This window comes from Neoarius graeffei, chromosome 3 (assembly GCF_027579695.1).
Source record: "Neoarius graeffei isolate fNeoGra1 chromosome 3, fNeoGra1.pri, whole genome shotgun sequence".
NCBI lineage: Eukaryota > Metazoa > Chordata > Actinopteri > Siluriformes > Ariidae > Neoarius > Neoarius graeffei.
Genome location: NC_083571.1, coordinates 15,702,771 through 15,716,815, shown reverse-complemented (window position 1 = coordinate 15,716,815; position 14,045 = coordinate 15,702,771). Strand labels below are relative to the sequence as shown.

Below are 14,045 nucleotides of genomic sequence, written 5' to 3'. Positions count from 1 at the left end.
AAAATGCTTTAGGTTACTGTAATTATTTTTGACCCATAATGCATTGCAATATACAGTTACACCTTGTAAAATATTAGAACAAGAAACTACTGTAAGTTTTTACTGTAGAAATTACAGAAATTTGTTACAGTGTATCAGTATCACTATTTAAATATATTTTGTAAACATGCAACTCAACTTTGTCCACTTTAGAAAATAAGCTGTTTAGGAGTTAAAATAATCGATTCGTATTGTTTGACACAAATGATTCGACTCACTGAAAAGAATCAGAATTCCTATCATTACAAAGAATAAGGAGAAGGGTCTTAGACTTTTAAACGATAGAAAAGACGCTGTTTACGCCTGGAAGCCTGACAGATCAGATAAATCTCTGCTATATTCAGTATCAATGAATATGCTGAAGATGGTCTTCTCGGTTGGACGTGACATGAAGCACTCGATGGGAAGAGGACATGGGTCCTCTTCGCACATAAGCCTAGGTTTCATCACAAAGCTGTACAAGTAGTACTGACCACCGATGAAGCCTGCTTCAAACAAAATGGTCATTAATATGCAAGTCATGTAGATGCGCAGGAGCTTCCCTTTGTACTGAAGCTTTCCTGTGGCATCTGTGTATTTAGGGAGTTTGGTTCCTCGCTTCTCAGCATACATCAGCTTCAGCTTGTCCTCTTTGTGGATCATGTGCAGGACATAGCCCAGGTACACCAGTGTTGGTAGGCTCACAAAGATGATCTGGAGAACCCAGAAGCGACTGTGAGAGATTGGGAAACAGACCTGGCGGCAGAAGCGGTCTAGTAGCCGGGCATTGCACTGGCTGGGGGTGGGCATGCATCGGCGAACCCAATTTTACTAGGGGGATCAGGGGGCATGCTCCCCCAGAAGAAATTTTTGAAAAAAAACACTCTAAAATGGTGTATTTTGAGCTCTTCAGACACCCTGTTCCGCTGCTATATATTGTCCGTCACTGAGCGCATTCGCAGGGAATATTCCGTTTCATATGGAATATTGGCAGTATTCCGTTTGCGCACGAGTCATGTTGTAAACTCGTTCCGAATACCCAACACTGAATGCGCAAACGGATGATTGTGATTAATGTTGACAGCAAATTAAGATTGATATTTACAATTAAGAGTGTGCAACAGAAGATTACATCACTCATACCCCCGTGCCACACTCATCCTCCCTGCACAAAGCCTAACTGCAGTCACTGAATCCCTTCTAAGTGAAACCATGCGCATTAAAAGTTTTATGTCTCAAATCTAATTTTGTGAAGCATGACAACATTAATCTTTAATACAGATGTGTTTTGTAGGTTAACTGAAACGTCAAAACCAGTTTCTTACCTCCAGTGCTTAGTTTGCAAATCAAACGCCAAGTGCATGACAGTGCAGGGCTGACGAGATGGGCGCAGGCCGAAACGTTAAGAAAACAGTGTGTCATGTATAACTATTTTGTAGCCCATACAGTAGGCTTACTATAATCAACAACTCAAGTATAACTATTATGTAGTGATTATTCAAGCTCACCCTCACTAAAGCGGTAGGCGACGATGTGCAGCTGCGTGGAATCTTCGCAAGACAGCGTCACTCCACTCCTCCCTGAACTTTTTTGTTAAGTCCTTCTCAAATGCCAATTTGATCAAATTGGCCTTGCGTGTGTGCAGCATGCTTTGTCTGTGGTCGGTGAAAACGTTCTTCAGAGTGGAAAAGGAGTTCTCGCAGAGAGCAGTGCTTGCGCCAAAAGTCAGAGCGTGTTTCAGAGCTGTCATTACGCCTGGCATAGCCTCAAGGGCTTGGTGGAGATGCTTTAAAACTTTTCTTGTTGTCCATTCACCCCCATCAGGTGGAGCTGTGTCTTTCATCCTCCCATGCAAGAATTGTTTAGCGACAGTGTACTCTGTATCCACGGCGGTTGTGTTGCTGAGTTCAAGCAAGGGCCGTATTTTGGAGACGTCGAGAAAGGTGGGGTCATTTGGGTCCAAGGCTTTCAGTGCATTCATCAGAGTGCAGTTGCACTCCCCAAAACGCTTTCTGATTTCCCCACAGACAGCATCGATGCAGCTGAAGAATAATCTTCGTAGTTGGCCCTCGCTATTTGGGTCGTCTTGTGTAATTCTGCCCTCCACGACATACATGTCAAACGCTGGGTTTAGCATGCGTCTCCTTTTCGCTACAGGCTCTGTGCCCTGGCAGCGCTCCAAGAGGGCCATGAATTCCGTCTCAGACCACAAGTTCTCAATGCATGCACACACTGAATTGATGAGTTGTGCGCCAGTCAAAAGATCCATGTCCTCTGCCTGTAGCATGGTATTGGGGGGATCCAGGTATGAGAGTATTCTGTGCACCATCTCTGCGATGAATCGGAAGCTGGGCTCAGATATCGTGCGAAGTAAACCTGCTGCTTCAACGCGTACTTCAGCACCACAGGTTCTCATGCCGTCGATGTCTTGGAGCAGGGTGATAAGGTCATCGAATGATTTTAGAATGGCAGAGACGGTGTTTAAGTGACCTGTCCAGCATTGTTCCAGGAGACGCTTCAATTGTTCGCCCTTGTACAGGATGGCCGCAGTTGGTTTTTGGCAGAATTTGTAAAGCATATTGCATGCATTAAAAAAATTCACAAGAAGCTGCTCTCCCGCCAGGGCATGGGTGATCACCAGATGTAATTGGTGATTAAAACAGTGCGCATAAGGTATGTCGCGGCACAATTTTCGCTGAAGAAGCTTTTGGACACCACCATGTTTGCTGGACATCAGGGAGGCGCTGTCATAGACCTACTGATGATTTTTTGTGGGCTTAATCCTGCTTTGGTCAATTCGCCGATGATGGTGTCAGTCAGTGTCGCAGTATCCCCCTCGTCCACTGTAGCGATGGTTAAAAGACGTTCAGTTGGCTCCAAAAAAACATTAATGTAATGTAGAACGATCGAAATGTTCTCTTTCCCCGTAGGGTCTCGCGTGCCATCGACCTTTATGGTGTAAAAGGATTCCCCGACCTCTCGCACGATGTACTCCGTCACCATAGTAGACAGAGCACATCGTGCGAGAGGTCGGGTAAGCCCGGTCCCTCCACATAGCCTCGCATGTCAGGTGTTCTTTTGATGTTGAGTGTTTATTTAGTCCCTTTCCCTTTTCCACTGCGTGTTTCCAATCACGGAACCCACTCAGCGTGAAGGTCGAGTCTGTAGACGAGGAGAGAGGGCGGTATTTGCGGCAGGGGAAACAAAACGCGGTGTCTCTTTTCACTGAGTATTCCAGCGAGTCTCTGTTTGCGTACCAGTCGCTGCTGAACGATCTGTTTTTTCCTGAGAAAACACGTTTCGGAAAGATTTTCAGCATCACTTGAGCTGGTTTATCAATGCCAAGATCCTCTGAGCTCGGTTCAGCGGCCATCAGTGCAGAGTCAGACCCTCCTTGGTTAGCTACAGTCTGGATCGTAGGCGCTGCTCCTGAAGATTGATGATTGACGCTTGAAGATGCTTGGGTTTCTTCCACGTCCTCCTCGAATTGTCTGTTGAAGAATCATCGTATGTCCATCTTGTTTAGTTTACACTTTTGTCATGTTATTTTGAGAATTTCGTGAATTTTGTGAATATCTCCTTCCGTTTTGGTGTAAATCCCCATTGTTTGGAGGGTGCACTCTGAGAAAATCCTTCACTTTCTGTGTGCCTCTCTGTGTCTCTGCGCTCAGCGTGCGGGTGGGGGAGGGGCTGCTCGCTCTCACTCACACACACACAGGAGGGAGGGGCTGCTCGCTCTCACACACACACACACACACACACACACAGGAGGGAGGGGTTGCTCCCTCAGAGAGACACATGCTTGTAGCCTCATGGCAAATCACACATTCACACAGTTCAGTGCAGCTCCTGCAATAGCAACTGCTACGCGCACTGCATCACTCTCACAATTTCCCACACTAGGGCGGGCCCACGTGACTAAATGGGCGGGCCCGGCCCCCAAAGGCCCGCCCATCGCGCCGGGCCCGTCGGGAAATTGTGATCATAGCACACGTTCTTGCAGCCAGGTGTGATAATGTTGCACACCATGCTGGACTGCTCGTCACCCCAGACTTTATCGACTCCTGCACCAAGCACCATGATGCGGAAGATTAAAAGCACCGTCAGCCACACCTTCCCGATGTTTGTGGAGCGCAACTGCACTTTGTCAAGTAACTTGGAGAGAAAACCCCAGTCTCCCATGGTTTATGTTCTGCTAGAAACAGAAGGAAGAGTTAAGCAATTAAAAAGGGAAATGAGAAAAATGTATCAACAATTCTGTTAAATTCAAATCCATTTTATTTGTAAAGCACTTGTAGATATAGTAGATTTACAGTAGATACATAATGAGCAAGCTATATGGATATGTACATTGTCAGTCTTGTACTTCAATGTAGGTATATTTGATGTATTTATATTCCCAAAATAATGTCAAAACAATATCTAATGTGTCAAGATACACAAGTGATCCATAAAATCAAAATTATGTACTAAATACAATATATTTAAGACCAGTATATTTGAGAGTGGACTTAGTTCAGCTGTCACTGTTACAGAAATTCCAAAACTCTTTGCTCTTACCTGAAGTCTCCAAAATTTTGACGATAACACACCAAATTCAAATCTCAAGTTTGCAGATCATCTGAAATCCTTTCTGAATTTCCTTTTTATCAGTGTCGCCACAGTAAGTGTTCACCCACAAGGATCACGCCTAAAAGAATAATTCCTCTCACACACACACACACACACACACACACACACACACACACACACACACACACACACACTTGTACTTCTCACTTTATGAGGACCCTCATTGACATAATACATTCCATAGCTCCTTACCCTAACCTTAACCATCAGAACTAAATATCTAACCATAACCCTTACCCTAATTCTAACCTAAATCTAATTCTAACCTGAACCCTAAAAACCAAGGCTTAACCCTCAAACAGCCCTTTGAAGAAGTGAGGACCAGCCAAAATGTCTTCACTTCCCAAAAATGTATTTTGGGCCTCATTATGTAGCAAGTATACATACACGTTTCTCCCACTACCCTTACGAGGACCTTCCATTTTATATTATTATTAACGTAACCAGTTAATGCCATGCAGTACCTAAATCTACTCGCAACCTTAATCTCAGCATCCAAAAGAACAACATTTTGGCTCCTTTTAAAAAGAAAAAAAAGAAGAAAAATATTTTTTTTTTTTGGGGGGGGAGGGGTAATCCTATCCTTGTGGAGACATTTGGTTACCCCACCCACCATATTTAATAAATATTCACCAGAGGCAAAGTGAATATCAATGATTATTATACATACAGGACACTTTTTTGATGGAATAAAAACGTATTCTATTCCCTTCTAGCCGGTTTCGTTCATTTGGTTTGATAGCATGCAATATTGTTAGCATATCGCTTATCCTATGTGTAGTACATCACTCTACCCAATGGAGAATGAGCGTTGAATATGGTTGTCAAGACAACATGTCACACGCCAGAGATGTAAAACTTCCGCGCTAGCAAGCGACTGTGACAATTTGTAAACAAACATGGCTGCCTGATTTGCTTTGTTAAATACAGAAGATTTTGAGAGAATTTTGAAAGAGAAGGATGCATTGAACACCTGAAAGGAATGTGAATGAATAATAATAATAATAATAATAATAATAATAATAATAATAATAATGGCTGACTTTTTTTTCATTGTATATCATATTCCATTCAGCTACTTGCCTTTGACTCATTCAATATCATGCTAGATGAATGGAATATACCTGATATGCCACTCAGTGCCAGCCAATATTATTTTAATAATAACTGAGATGAAGTTGAGGTTATTATTCTCCGATATTCATTGAGCCTGAGGAAGATAATTGTTTTAGTATAAATATACAGGTGATTATTTTTTAAAAAATCATATTAAAAATAATTTATTTCAAGCTCCAAAAAGCGGCTTGCAAATGTAATAAAGGCACGACGCAGACTTGTCACTCTTCTATGCCGACACATAAAATACTTTGTTTTGAAATACATAAATTTAAATCACAATTCCACCTTACCTTTGAATAGTTTTAGACAAAACTCTGTAGCATCTTTAGTGCTTTTAGGAACAGCATTTTCTTTCATAATTTGTAATTCTTCCTTACTTAGTGACAAAGTGATTGGTCTCCATTTTGCCGAGTCGCTCGAGGTGATTATCAAGAAATAGTCTGATTTTCTTGACCAATCAGCACATGTAATTTTCTATAATCACCTGGTGATACTCAATCCGTGAAGTGATGTCAAAGCAAAATAGAAACCCGGATGTCGGCCATGTTGGTGGAGATACAAATGCAGGGTCAAGCGACATTCCATACAAAACATAATCCCACATGTATGACTCTTTGTTTTTCCACTGCTTTAAGCATTCTTTTAGCTACGCTATATCTTTGTGCTGTACAGTCATGTGAAAAAGAAAGTACACCTTCTTTCAAGTCTAGGTTTTAAGTGTCAGGACATAAAAAAAAAAATCATTTAGTCCTTACCAGGTCTTAAAATTAGGCAAATACAACCTCAGATGACCAATAACATATGACATTTCCACCCTGTCATTATTTATTTAACACAAAGTAAGCCAAAAATGCAGTAGGAGTGTGTGAAAAATTAAATACACCCTTACTGCTTCCATAGAAATTATGAAGGCAGTTAGCAGCCAGGTGTTGGTGATCAAATCAAAGTCCCTTCCCATGCCATGTGGTGCATAGGGCGGCGCTGATCTTCGTAGCCCTCGGCCTCTCGCCTATTACATAGCTAGGGTTACAGTGGGAGGCTAGTCCTCTGGTAACCACGAGAGTTTGACTCCCCACTCGCATCTGTATTGCAGTATGCCTTGCCAGATGGCAGTGGGTACCATTTTTATGATGGTCTTTGGTATGGCCCAACCATGAGTAGAACTCCCGATATCCCAATCAAGAGGCGGACACGCTAACCACTAGGCCAACTCGCGGTTGCTGATCAAATGAATTTGATTAATTGATCATCAGCAAGTGTGGCCACCTATTAAAAAATAGAAGTTTGGGCAGTTTGCTGGTCTGGAGCACTCAGGTGTATGTTAACACAATGCCAAGGAGGAAAGACATCAGCAATGATCTTAGATGCAAATCCTAGATGTTCACATACTTTTGCCACTCACAGATATGTAATATTGGATCATTGTCCTCAATAAATAAAAGACCAAGTATAATATTTTTTTCTCATTTGTTTAACTGTGTTCTCTTTATATACTTTTAGGATTTGTGTGAATATATTTGGTGTGTGGCACATAACCCTGTCCATGGTGCTGATGTTTACCTGGCAATGCAGGTGTAAAGGTAAGCCTCGGGGTGATCAGCACCGCAACACAAAATCATGAAGGAAAAAGTTATGAACTCATGAGAATACTGTAAGTCATACACTCAATACAAGTGTAACCAGATAGCGCTCTCTCTCTCTCTCTCTAGGTAGAAAATTTGTTTCAGAGCAGCAAAAGAAGTTTAGGGAGATAATGATCTCTAAAAGGTTTCTGAAAATCCCTGAATCCTTCTTTATTTTAGAAATCAAGACTTTTAAGAGTGCATTCTTGCTGACAATACACAACCTCCCACTGATTATTCAGGCTACACGATAGCTATCTCACAAATACCATGCCCAAATGATGAACCAGTCAAAGCAAGAAATGCTGGAATGTTCTGAAATGTGGATGAAAGGCATTCCTTTTTTAATATAAATGTCTGAAATGTCAGAAGAATTAATACTGTATGTGCTGCACAGTCATAGCTCTATATGTGTTAGTAAATCCAGCAGACGTCTGGCAGTTATCAAGACATGAACAAGCCATGTAAGCATGAGGTGTGGACTGTAGATAGACCTCAAATGCAGGCTTTTTTTTAAATTATCATTATTATACCAATGCAAAAGTTGTACATACAATATAACAAAACAAAAGACAATAGACAAAAAACAGTGCATAGCCAGTGAATACAAGATATGTGTAATAAACAAAGGGAAGAGGTAGATTTTTAAAGTGCAAAATGAATTCCTTAAGTGATTTATACAGTATCAGTGATTTGTAATATCTACACTACCAGTCAAAAGTTTATACACCCTTACACATCCATTTTGACCATTTTCTACATTGCAGAATTTAACTGAAGACACCAAAATTCTGAAACATCTGGAACACATAGAATTGTGATTAAACAAAAAGTCTCGTCTACATTATCCAGTTTGCCGACTGACTGACCTCTGCCCGTTTCTTTGACTAAGCTTCTTGACTACTGCTTTAACTCTGTCTACAGTTTGCTTCTCCCACTCTCCCCTGTGCCTGCACCCTGACAATAACATGTTTGTGCCTCGCCTGACCATCGCCTGTTCTGATACTGCCTTTTGCCTCATGATATGAATCTGTTTGCCAGCGTGCTCTGAATAAATACTTGTTTTTATATCCGTTTGTCACCTGCATACCTGACAAGTATACATTATTATTATTATTATTATTATTATTATTAACCCTTAAATTTATGTTAGATTTTATTTAATGTTTCTTCCATTCTGCTGTTTTTTATATACCGTGTATGTCAATTATATAATAATTATTAAGAATGATTAAGTTTCATGGCATGGTGGTTAGCACTGTCGCCTAACAGCAAGAAGGTCTTGGGTTCGAGCCCAGTGGCTGACGAGGGCCTTTCTGTGTGGAGTTTGCATGCTCTCCTTGTGTCTGCGTGGGTTTCCTCCAGGTGCTCCGGTTTCCCCCACAGTCCAGAGGCATGCAGGTTAGGCTAATTAGTGGCTCTAAATTGACCGTAGGTGTGAATGGTTGTTTGTGTCTGTGTTAGCCCTGTGATGACCTGGTGACTTGTCCAGGGTGTACCTCGCCTCTCACCCATAGTCAGCTGGGATAGGCTCCAGCTTGCCTGCAACCCTGTAGAACAGGATAAGCGGCTACAGATAATGGATGGATGGATGGATGGATGGATTCAGTTTCACACCGGAAACTTACTGAACTTTTTCCACTTCGACCATATATTTTACATACATCACTGTGCAAAAGTCATAAAGTTTGTTATAGACAAAGTTTGTTTTATGACTTCGACATTATCAAGTCAGTACAAAAACATTTTAGAGTTCCAAATGTTCATTTTCCAGTACAAAATTAAATGTTACAGGAAAAATGTATCTGAGCAGCATATTCCATAAGAGACTACTTTTCAGATTAAAAAAGAAAACATAATGAAGGCTACTGGGATTTAGTACAAAATTAAGAAGCAAGTGTGACAGTGTCCAGAAGAACTGTGGCTGATTCTGCAAGATGCTCATGGGTCATTTTTACAAACCAGTTGCTGGATTTAATTTGTTGGAGGATGGGGATGTACTGTAGATCAGAAAGGGAACAGGCCATAGGTGGATTGCATCCAACGTCACATCCGCCTCATTAGATATGCAAAACATGAAGTGGTGGTCAGCTGAGCTCCCTATTCCCAAAACATTACTATCACTGGGACGCCTTGCTAGTTGTTAAAATGCCCTATGCTTGTGTTGTTTTGCACTGTCTGAATCGATCAAACTGTGAACCCGATAAAAGTTTCTTCCAGTTTCCCTATGAAGTGATAAAGGGTGAAAGAGCAAAGGATTTTACCTAAAGTCGATGAGAAATATATAGGCCGATAAGTTTACTACTAGTACTCTCAAAGGTTGCAGAGAAGGTAGTTATAGAGCAGCCAACAACACACCTAAATACCTGCAACCCTGGTCTAAACAATATGCAATTTGGTTTCAGAGAGAACTACTCTACCGAAACAGCTGTTTTACATTTTACTGAAAAAAATCAGAGCACAGCTTGAAAAAGGTGGAGTTGTTGGTGCTGTATTCTTAGACTTACGTAAAGCCTTTGATACTGTTAATCATAATGTTCTCATTTCCAAGCTTTCTTATTTTAATTTTTCAACACAAACATTGACATGCCTTTCCTCATATGTTTCAAATAGGGTGCAGTGTGTCAGTCAAAGATGCATACTCTAGTTACATAAGAAATACAATGGGCGTGCCCCAAGGATCTGTGTTGGGTCCTCTTCTTTTTAGTTTATACATCAATGACCTTCCACAACACTGTAAAGGAGTTGATGTACAACTGTATGCCGATGACACAGTCCTGTATGTACATGGTAAAAATGCTTTGGTAGCAGCCGAGAAATTAACCAATGCTATGCAAGGTATGGCTGAGTGGCTTGAGCAGTCCTGTCTTACTCTGAACATCAGTAAGACAAAGGGCATGTTCTTCTGTAAAACTAAGGGGCAGACTCCAACTGCCAATATTAAAATTAGACATGAATCCATTGACAGTTACCGAATTCAAATATTTTGGTGTTACACTGGACTCCAATCTCAACTTTAAAAAGCATATAAAAAAAAATGACAAAAACAAATAACTTGGCAAATTTTAGACATACAATATCATCGCTTCCTATGGATGTAGCCAAAACATTTATCCATGCTTTAATTTTTTCACACATTTCATATTGTATCACCTGTTGGGGGCAGGCCAATGAATCTACCATTAGACCGCTACAATCACTATATAAACAAGCTATAAAAATTCTTGATAAAAAAACCACTTCAGCACCACCATTGCAATATTCTAGAGAAACATCATTCATTAAGTTTTGAAAATTTTAGACTTTTTTCAAGCTTGTGTCTAGTGTATAAGATCCTACATGGTCTGGCCCCAGCTTGTCTAGTGGAGTTTGTCTGTCATCGTCCTGCTAGTTCTATACGATCCTCCAGAATAGCCTCTGTCCATGATTGTAATATACCTTTCTATCGCACAACTTTTGGACAGTCGTCTTTTTCTTTTAAAGCCACTATACAGTGGAATGCACTATCAGGGGATTTAAAGAGCTGTTTCTCCATTAGGAGCTTCAAATCTCAGCTGAAATGTTTCCTAAAAAACAGTCAAAACTGTAATCACTGATTCATGGTGCTGACAGAATGTGTTTATGTTGGATGCGGGTGTTTGCGTGCGTGCGTGCATGCGTGCGTGCGTGCGAGTTTGGGGTGTAGGGGGTTTGGACACTCGTGAGTGATTTGTTTATTGTATGAGTGGAGTTTGCTATTTGGGTGAGATAGGGGGTCTGGATATTTATTTTGTATGTTTTTATGTATTGTTTTTATGTCCTGCCTGGGACTGCAGATGTAAATTAGCCTGAGGCTAACTCTGGTACGATGCATGAAATGGCAACATTTATTGTTTTAATTGTACATGGTCCCTTATAAAATAAACAAACTGAAACTGAGAAAGGTGGCTCTTGAATCTTTCGCTGTGATGGAAGGGAGCTGAGTCAAAGAACGCTCAAGTTTGCAGTGATCACTTCATGAAAGGTTTGTAAACTCCTCAGATTTATTTAGTTTGGATTTGCAAGTCACTTTTTTCGCTGTTTTCCATTATTTCGAGATGTTTTGAAGTTCAGGAGATTCTAAAGTCCTCAGATGTGTTTATGTTTACTGTTTGATCGTGTTCTCCATATTGGAACCTGGAAGAGCATGTAATGCGTATGTTTTCGCTTTATTTATCAGGGTGTCCTAGCAGTCTTTACAAAGATGATACAGATTGAGCTCCTACACTGAACTAGAGAGATAAGATAATTGAGATGATCCATGGAACCACAAAAGCAGAGCTCACAAGTTAACAGCATGAAACTGCTTCCCTGGCCAGGCATTTACAGTGAGCCGTGATAATTTCTCCATCCTGTTTCACCAATCCCCAGGTCTTTTAAGGGGGTTCTGTGGATCTTTGTGAATGATTTACCTGGAAGAGAAGCGCAGGGAGGATTGAGAATTGAGCGGCTATGGTTTGTTTACAGCCGATACTAAAACTTATAGCAACCTAGCAAACATCTCAAAGATGCGTACAAAAAGCCCAGAAATTCTTCCTTACCTGGGAATAAACGATACAGGATTTATCTTGTTGTGTCCTGATCCCCAGGCCTTTAACCCAGCCACATATAAAAAGTTGTATGCCTCCATGCTCTTCCAGGTTTTCATCTGTCAGATATGCGAGGGAGGCGGATGTATGCGCAGAAGTATATAGTTTAATAAAGTGCAGAATATATATACAGTGAGACGATATATATACACAGGCAAACAATCCAAAATGGCAGGCTAGATCAAAAACGAGAATACAGGCAAAAGGGTCAGTCAAGGCACAAGCAATACATCAAAGGCTAATTGAGGACAAGAACAAGAAACAGGCACAAGGATCATGAAACAGGAAATCAAGACAACGGATAGAAAGGCTCAGTAATGCGTACATGCGAATTGTAATACTTTGCGATGCAAATACATCAGCACAGTCCTTAAATAGGCAAACACATAGTTCCTTAAAGGTGCCCTTCCACCAAAAATGTTTAATACTGGCTCTTTTTGAAATACCATAGTTCACTCCGAGTTGCATATGCATGCTGCATGTGAAAATGTAATTCTACCCCCATTCCCTGTATTAGCTTATGAAAGAAAATAGTTGGAAAAACGAGCGGATCAGAAAAAGCCATATGATCTTACGTCACTTCGTAAATTAGTATTCATGGCCTCGCCCACCTTGGCTTGCGACCGCATGACATGGTCACAAGCTAGGCAGGGATGAGAGTTTTCCGCTTTTTCTAAGTAAAAAAAAAAAAAAATCGACCTTTTTATATTATGCCAAATCCGTTGAGAATTTTTTTAAATTAATTTCAGGGGGTTGGGGTATGTTCCTTCATGCTGTTCAAACTTTATTAACTCCAACGATGTTTACACATTATTTGTAAGTCACCATCTTTAGTCTCGTTTAAATCTCATTGAATGTGATGTAAAATTCGTGTTATCTACATTATTATTGGTCAAAACATCGACGTCGAGACCATAATAGCCAATCAAAACAGTTTTTACAAAGACACCCACATTCTTTTTTTTAAGTCACTCGTTCATTTTATTCGTTTGTTTGTTTGTTCAGTAAAAACCCAAACATTTGTTGAATTTTTCTTATTTCCTCGCGTCGCACCTCAATGACGTCAGCGCGCGGTATTTTTCCCTTCACAGTTTGTTCCTTCTCTCTCGCCGTAGTAAGACACCCACATCCGCTTGTTCTAACTCACTGGAGGTAGCGTCACAGTGCTGTTAGCCAATCAGAGGTAACACGTTTGTTTACATGTCATGAATATTAATGAGTAAGAGCTGAAATCCTGTCGTTCTCCCGCCACCCACTCCTCCAGGAAACTAGAACATCCTGAAACAGGAGAACCACAGCATTTTTTTCACCAAAACCAGCTCACAGGGCATTCATTCATACTAGAGACTAGAGTTGAGCCGGATACTCAGCTGAAACGAGTATCCGGTACGGATAAAGCACTTTTGCCAAGTACGAGTATTATATGAGTAATACGAGTCAATATCTGTGCTCAGACTGAATGAAAATCCTCACACAGCATCACAGCGCCCCTCCCCTACACACAGCACCCCTCCCCTACACACACCGCTCTGCTCACTCACACAGAGAACAGCTCTTTGTCTCTTTCCGTTAACGTTTCGGGTTTCTTCAGCTTCAAGTTTGTTTTTATTTCAGTTTGTACTTACTTATAACCAGTAGAGTTCTGGTAAATGTGGGTTCATTCAGACGTGGTGCTTGGTAGAAAGCGACTCGCATTGCGTCTCTGCCTGTCTGAGATTTTTTTCTTTTTTTAACCATTGGTTAAAAACAGTTTTTTTGACTTCACGCATTGAGTGTCTGACACTTTCTTGCTGTAATTCATGTAAAAATAAAGGTAGTATAAGTATTACAAATTAAGCTACACTCTCTCTCTGCCGGTCGGTCAGTGTTTTGTTTTGTTTTTTTAAACCATCAGTTGGCTCTAACCAGTTTTATTTTACTTCATGCACTGAGTGTCTGACACTTTCTAGGTAGTGGTATAAATAATATTACAAATTAAGCTACACACACACACACACACACACACACACACACACACACACCTGGTGTGGAAATAAAAAAAATAAAA

At 40.8% G+C, this 14,045-nt stretch overlaps 1 protein-coding gene across 1 annotated transcript; it reads right to left on the bottom strand.

Annotated features, from left to right (window-relative positions):
* Positions 1-336: 336 nt before the first annotated feature.
* LOC132882503 (gap junction Cx32.2 protein-like) lies at positions 337-4,200 on the bottom strand. Its single transcript, XM_060915618.1, has 2 exons — positions 3,998-4,200; positions 337-772 (listed from the first exon to the last, which is right to left on the bottom strand). The coding sequence occupies exons 1-2, from the start codon at positions 4,198-4,200 to the stop codon at positions 337-339; spliced, it is 639 nt and encodes a 212-aa protein (XP_060771601.1).
* Positions 4,201-14,045: the final 9,845 nt, after the last annotated feature.

Excerpts from the sequence above, each read along its gene's own strand:
- LOC132882503 (XM_060915618.1), bottom strand. The coding sequence starts at position 4,200 with ATGGGAGACTGGGGTTTTCTCTCCAAGTTACTTGACAAAGTGCAGTTG. Across the intron at positions 773-3,997 it reads AAGAACGTGTGCTATGATCA|CTGTTTCCCAATCTCTCACA; the intron begins CAATTTCCCGAC and ends CTGCCGCCAGGT.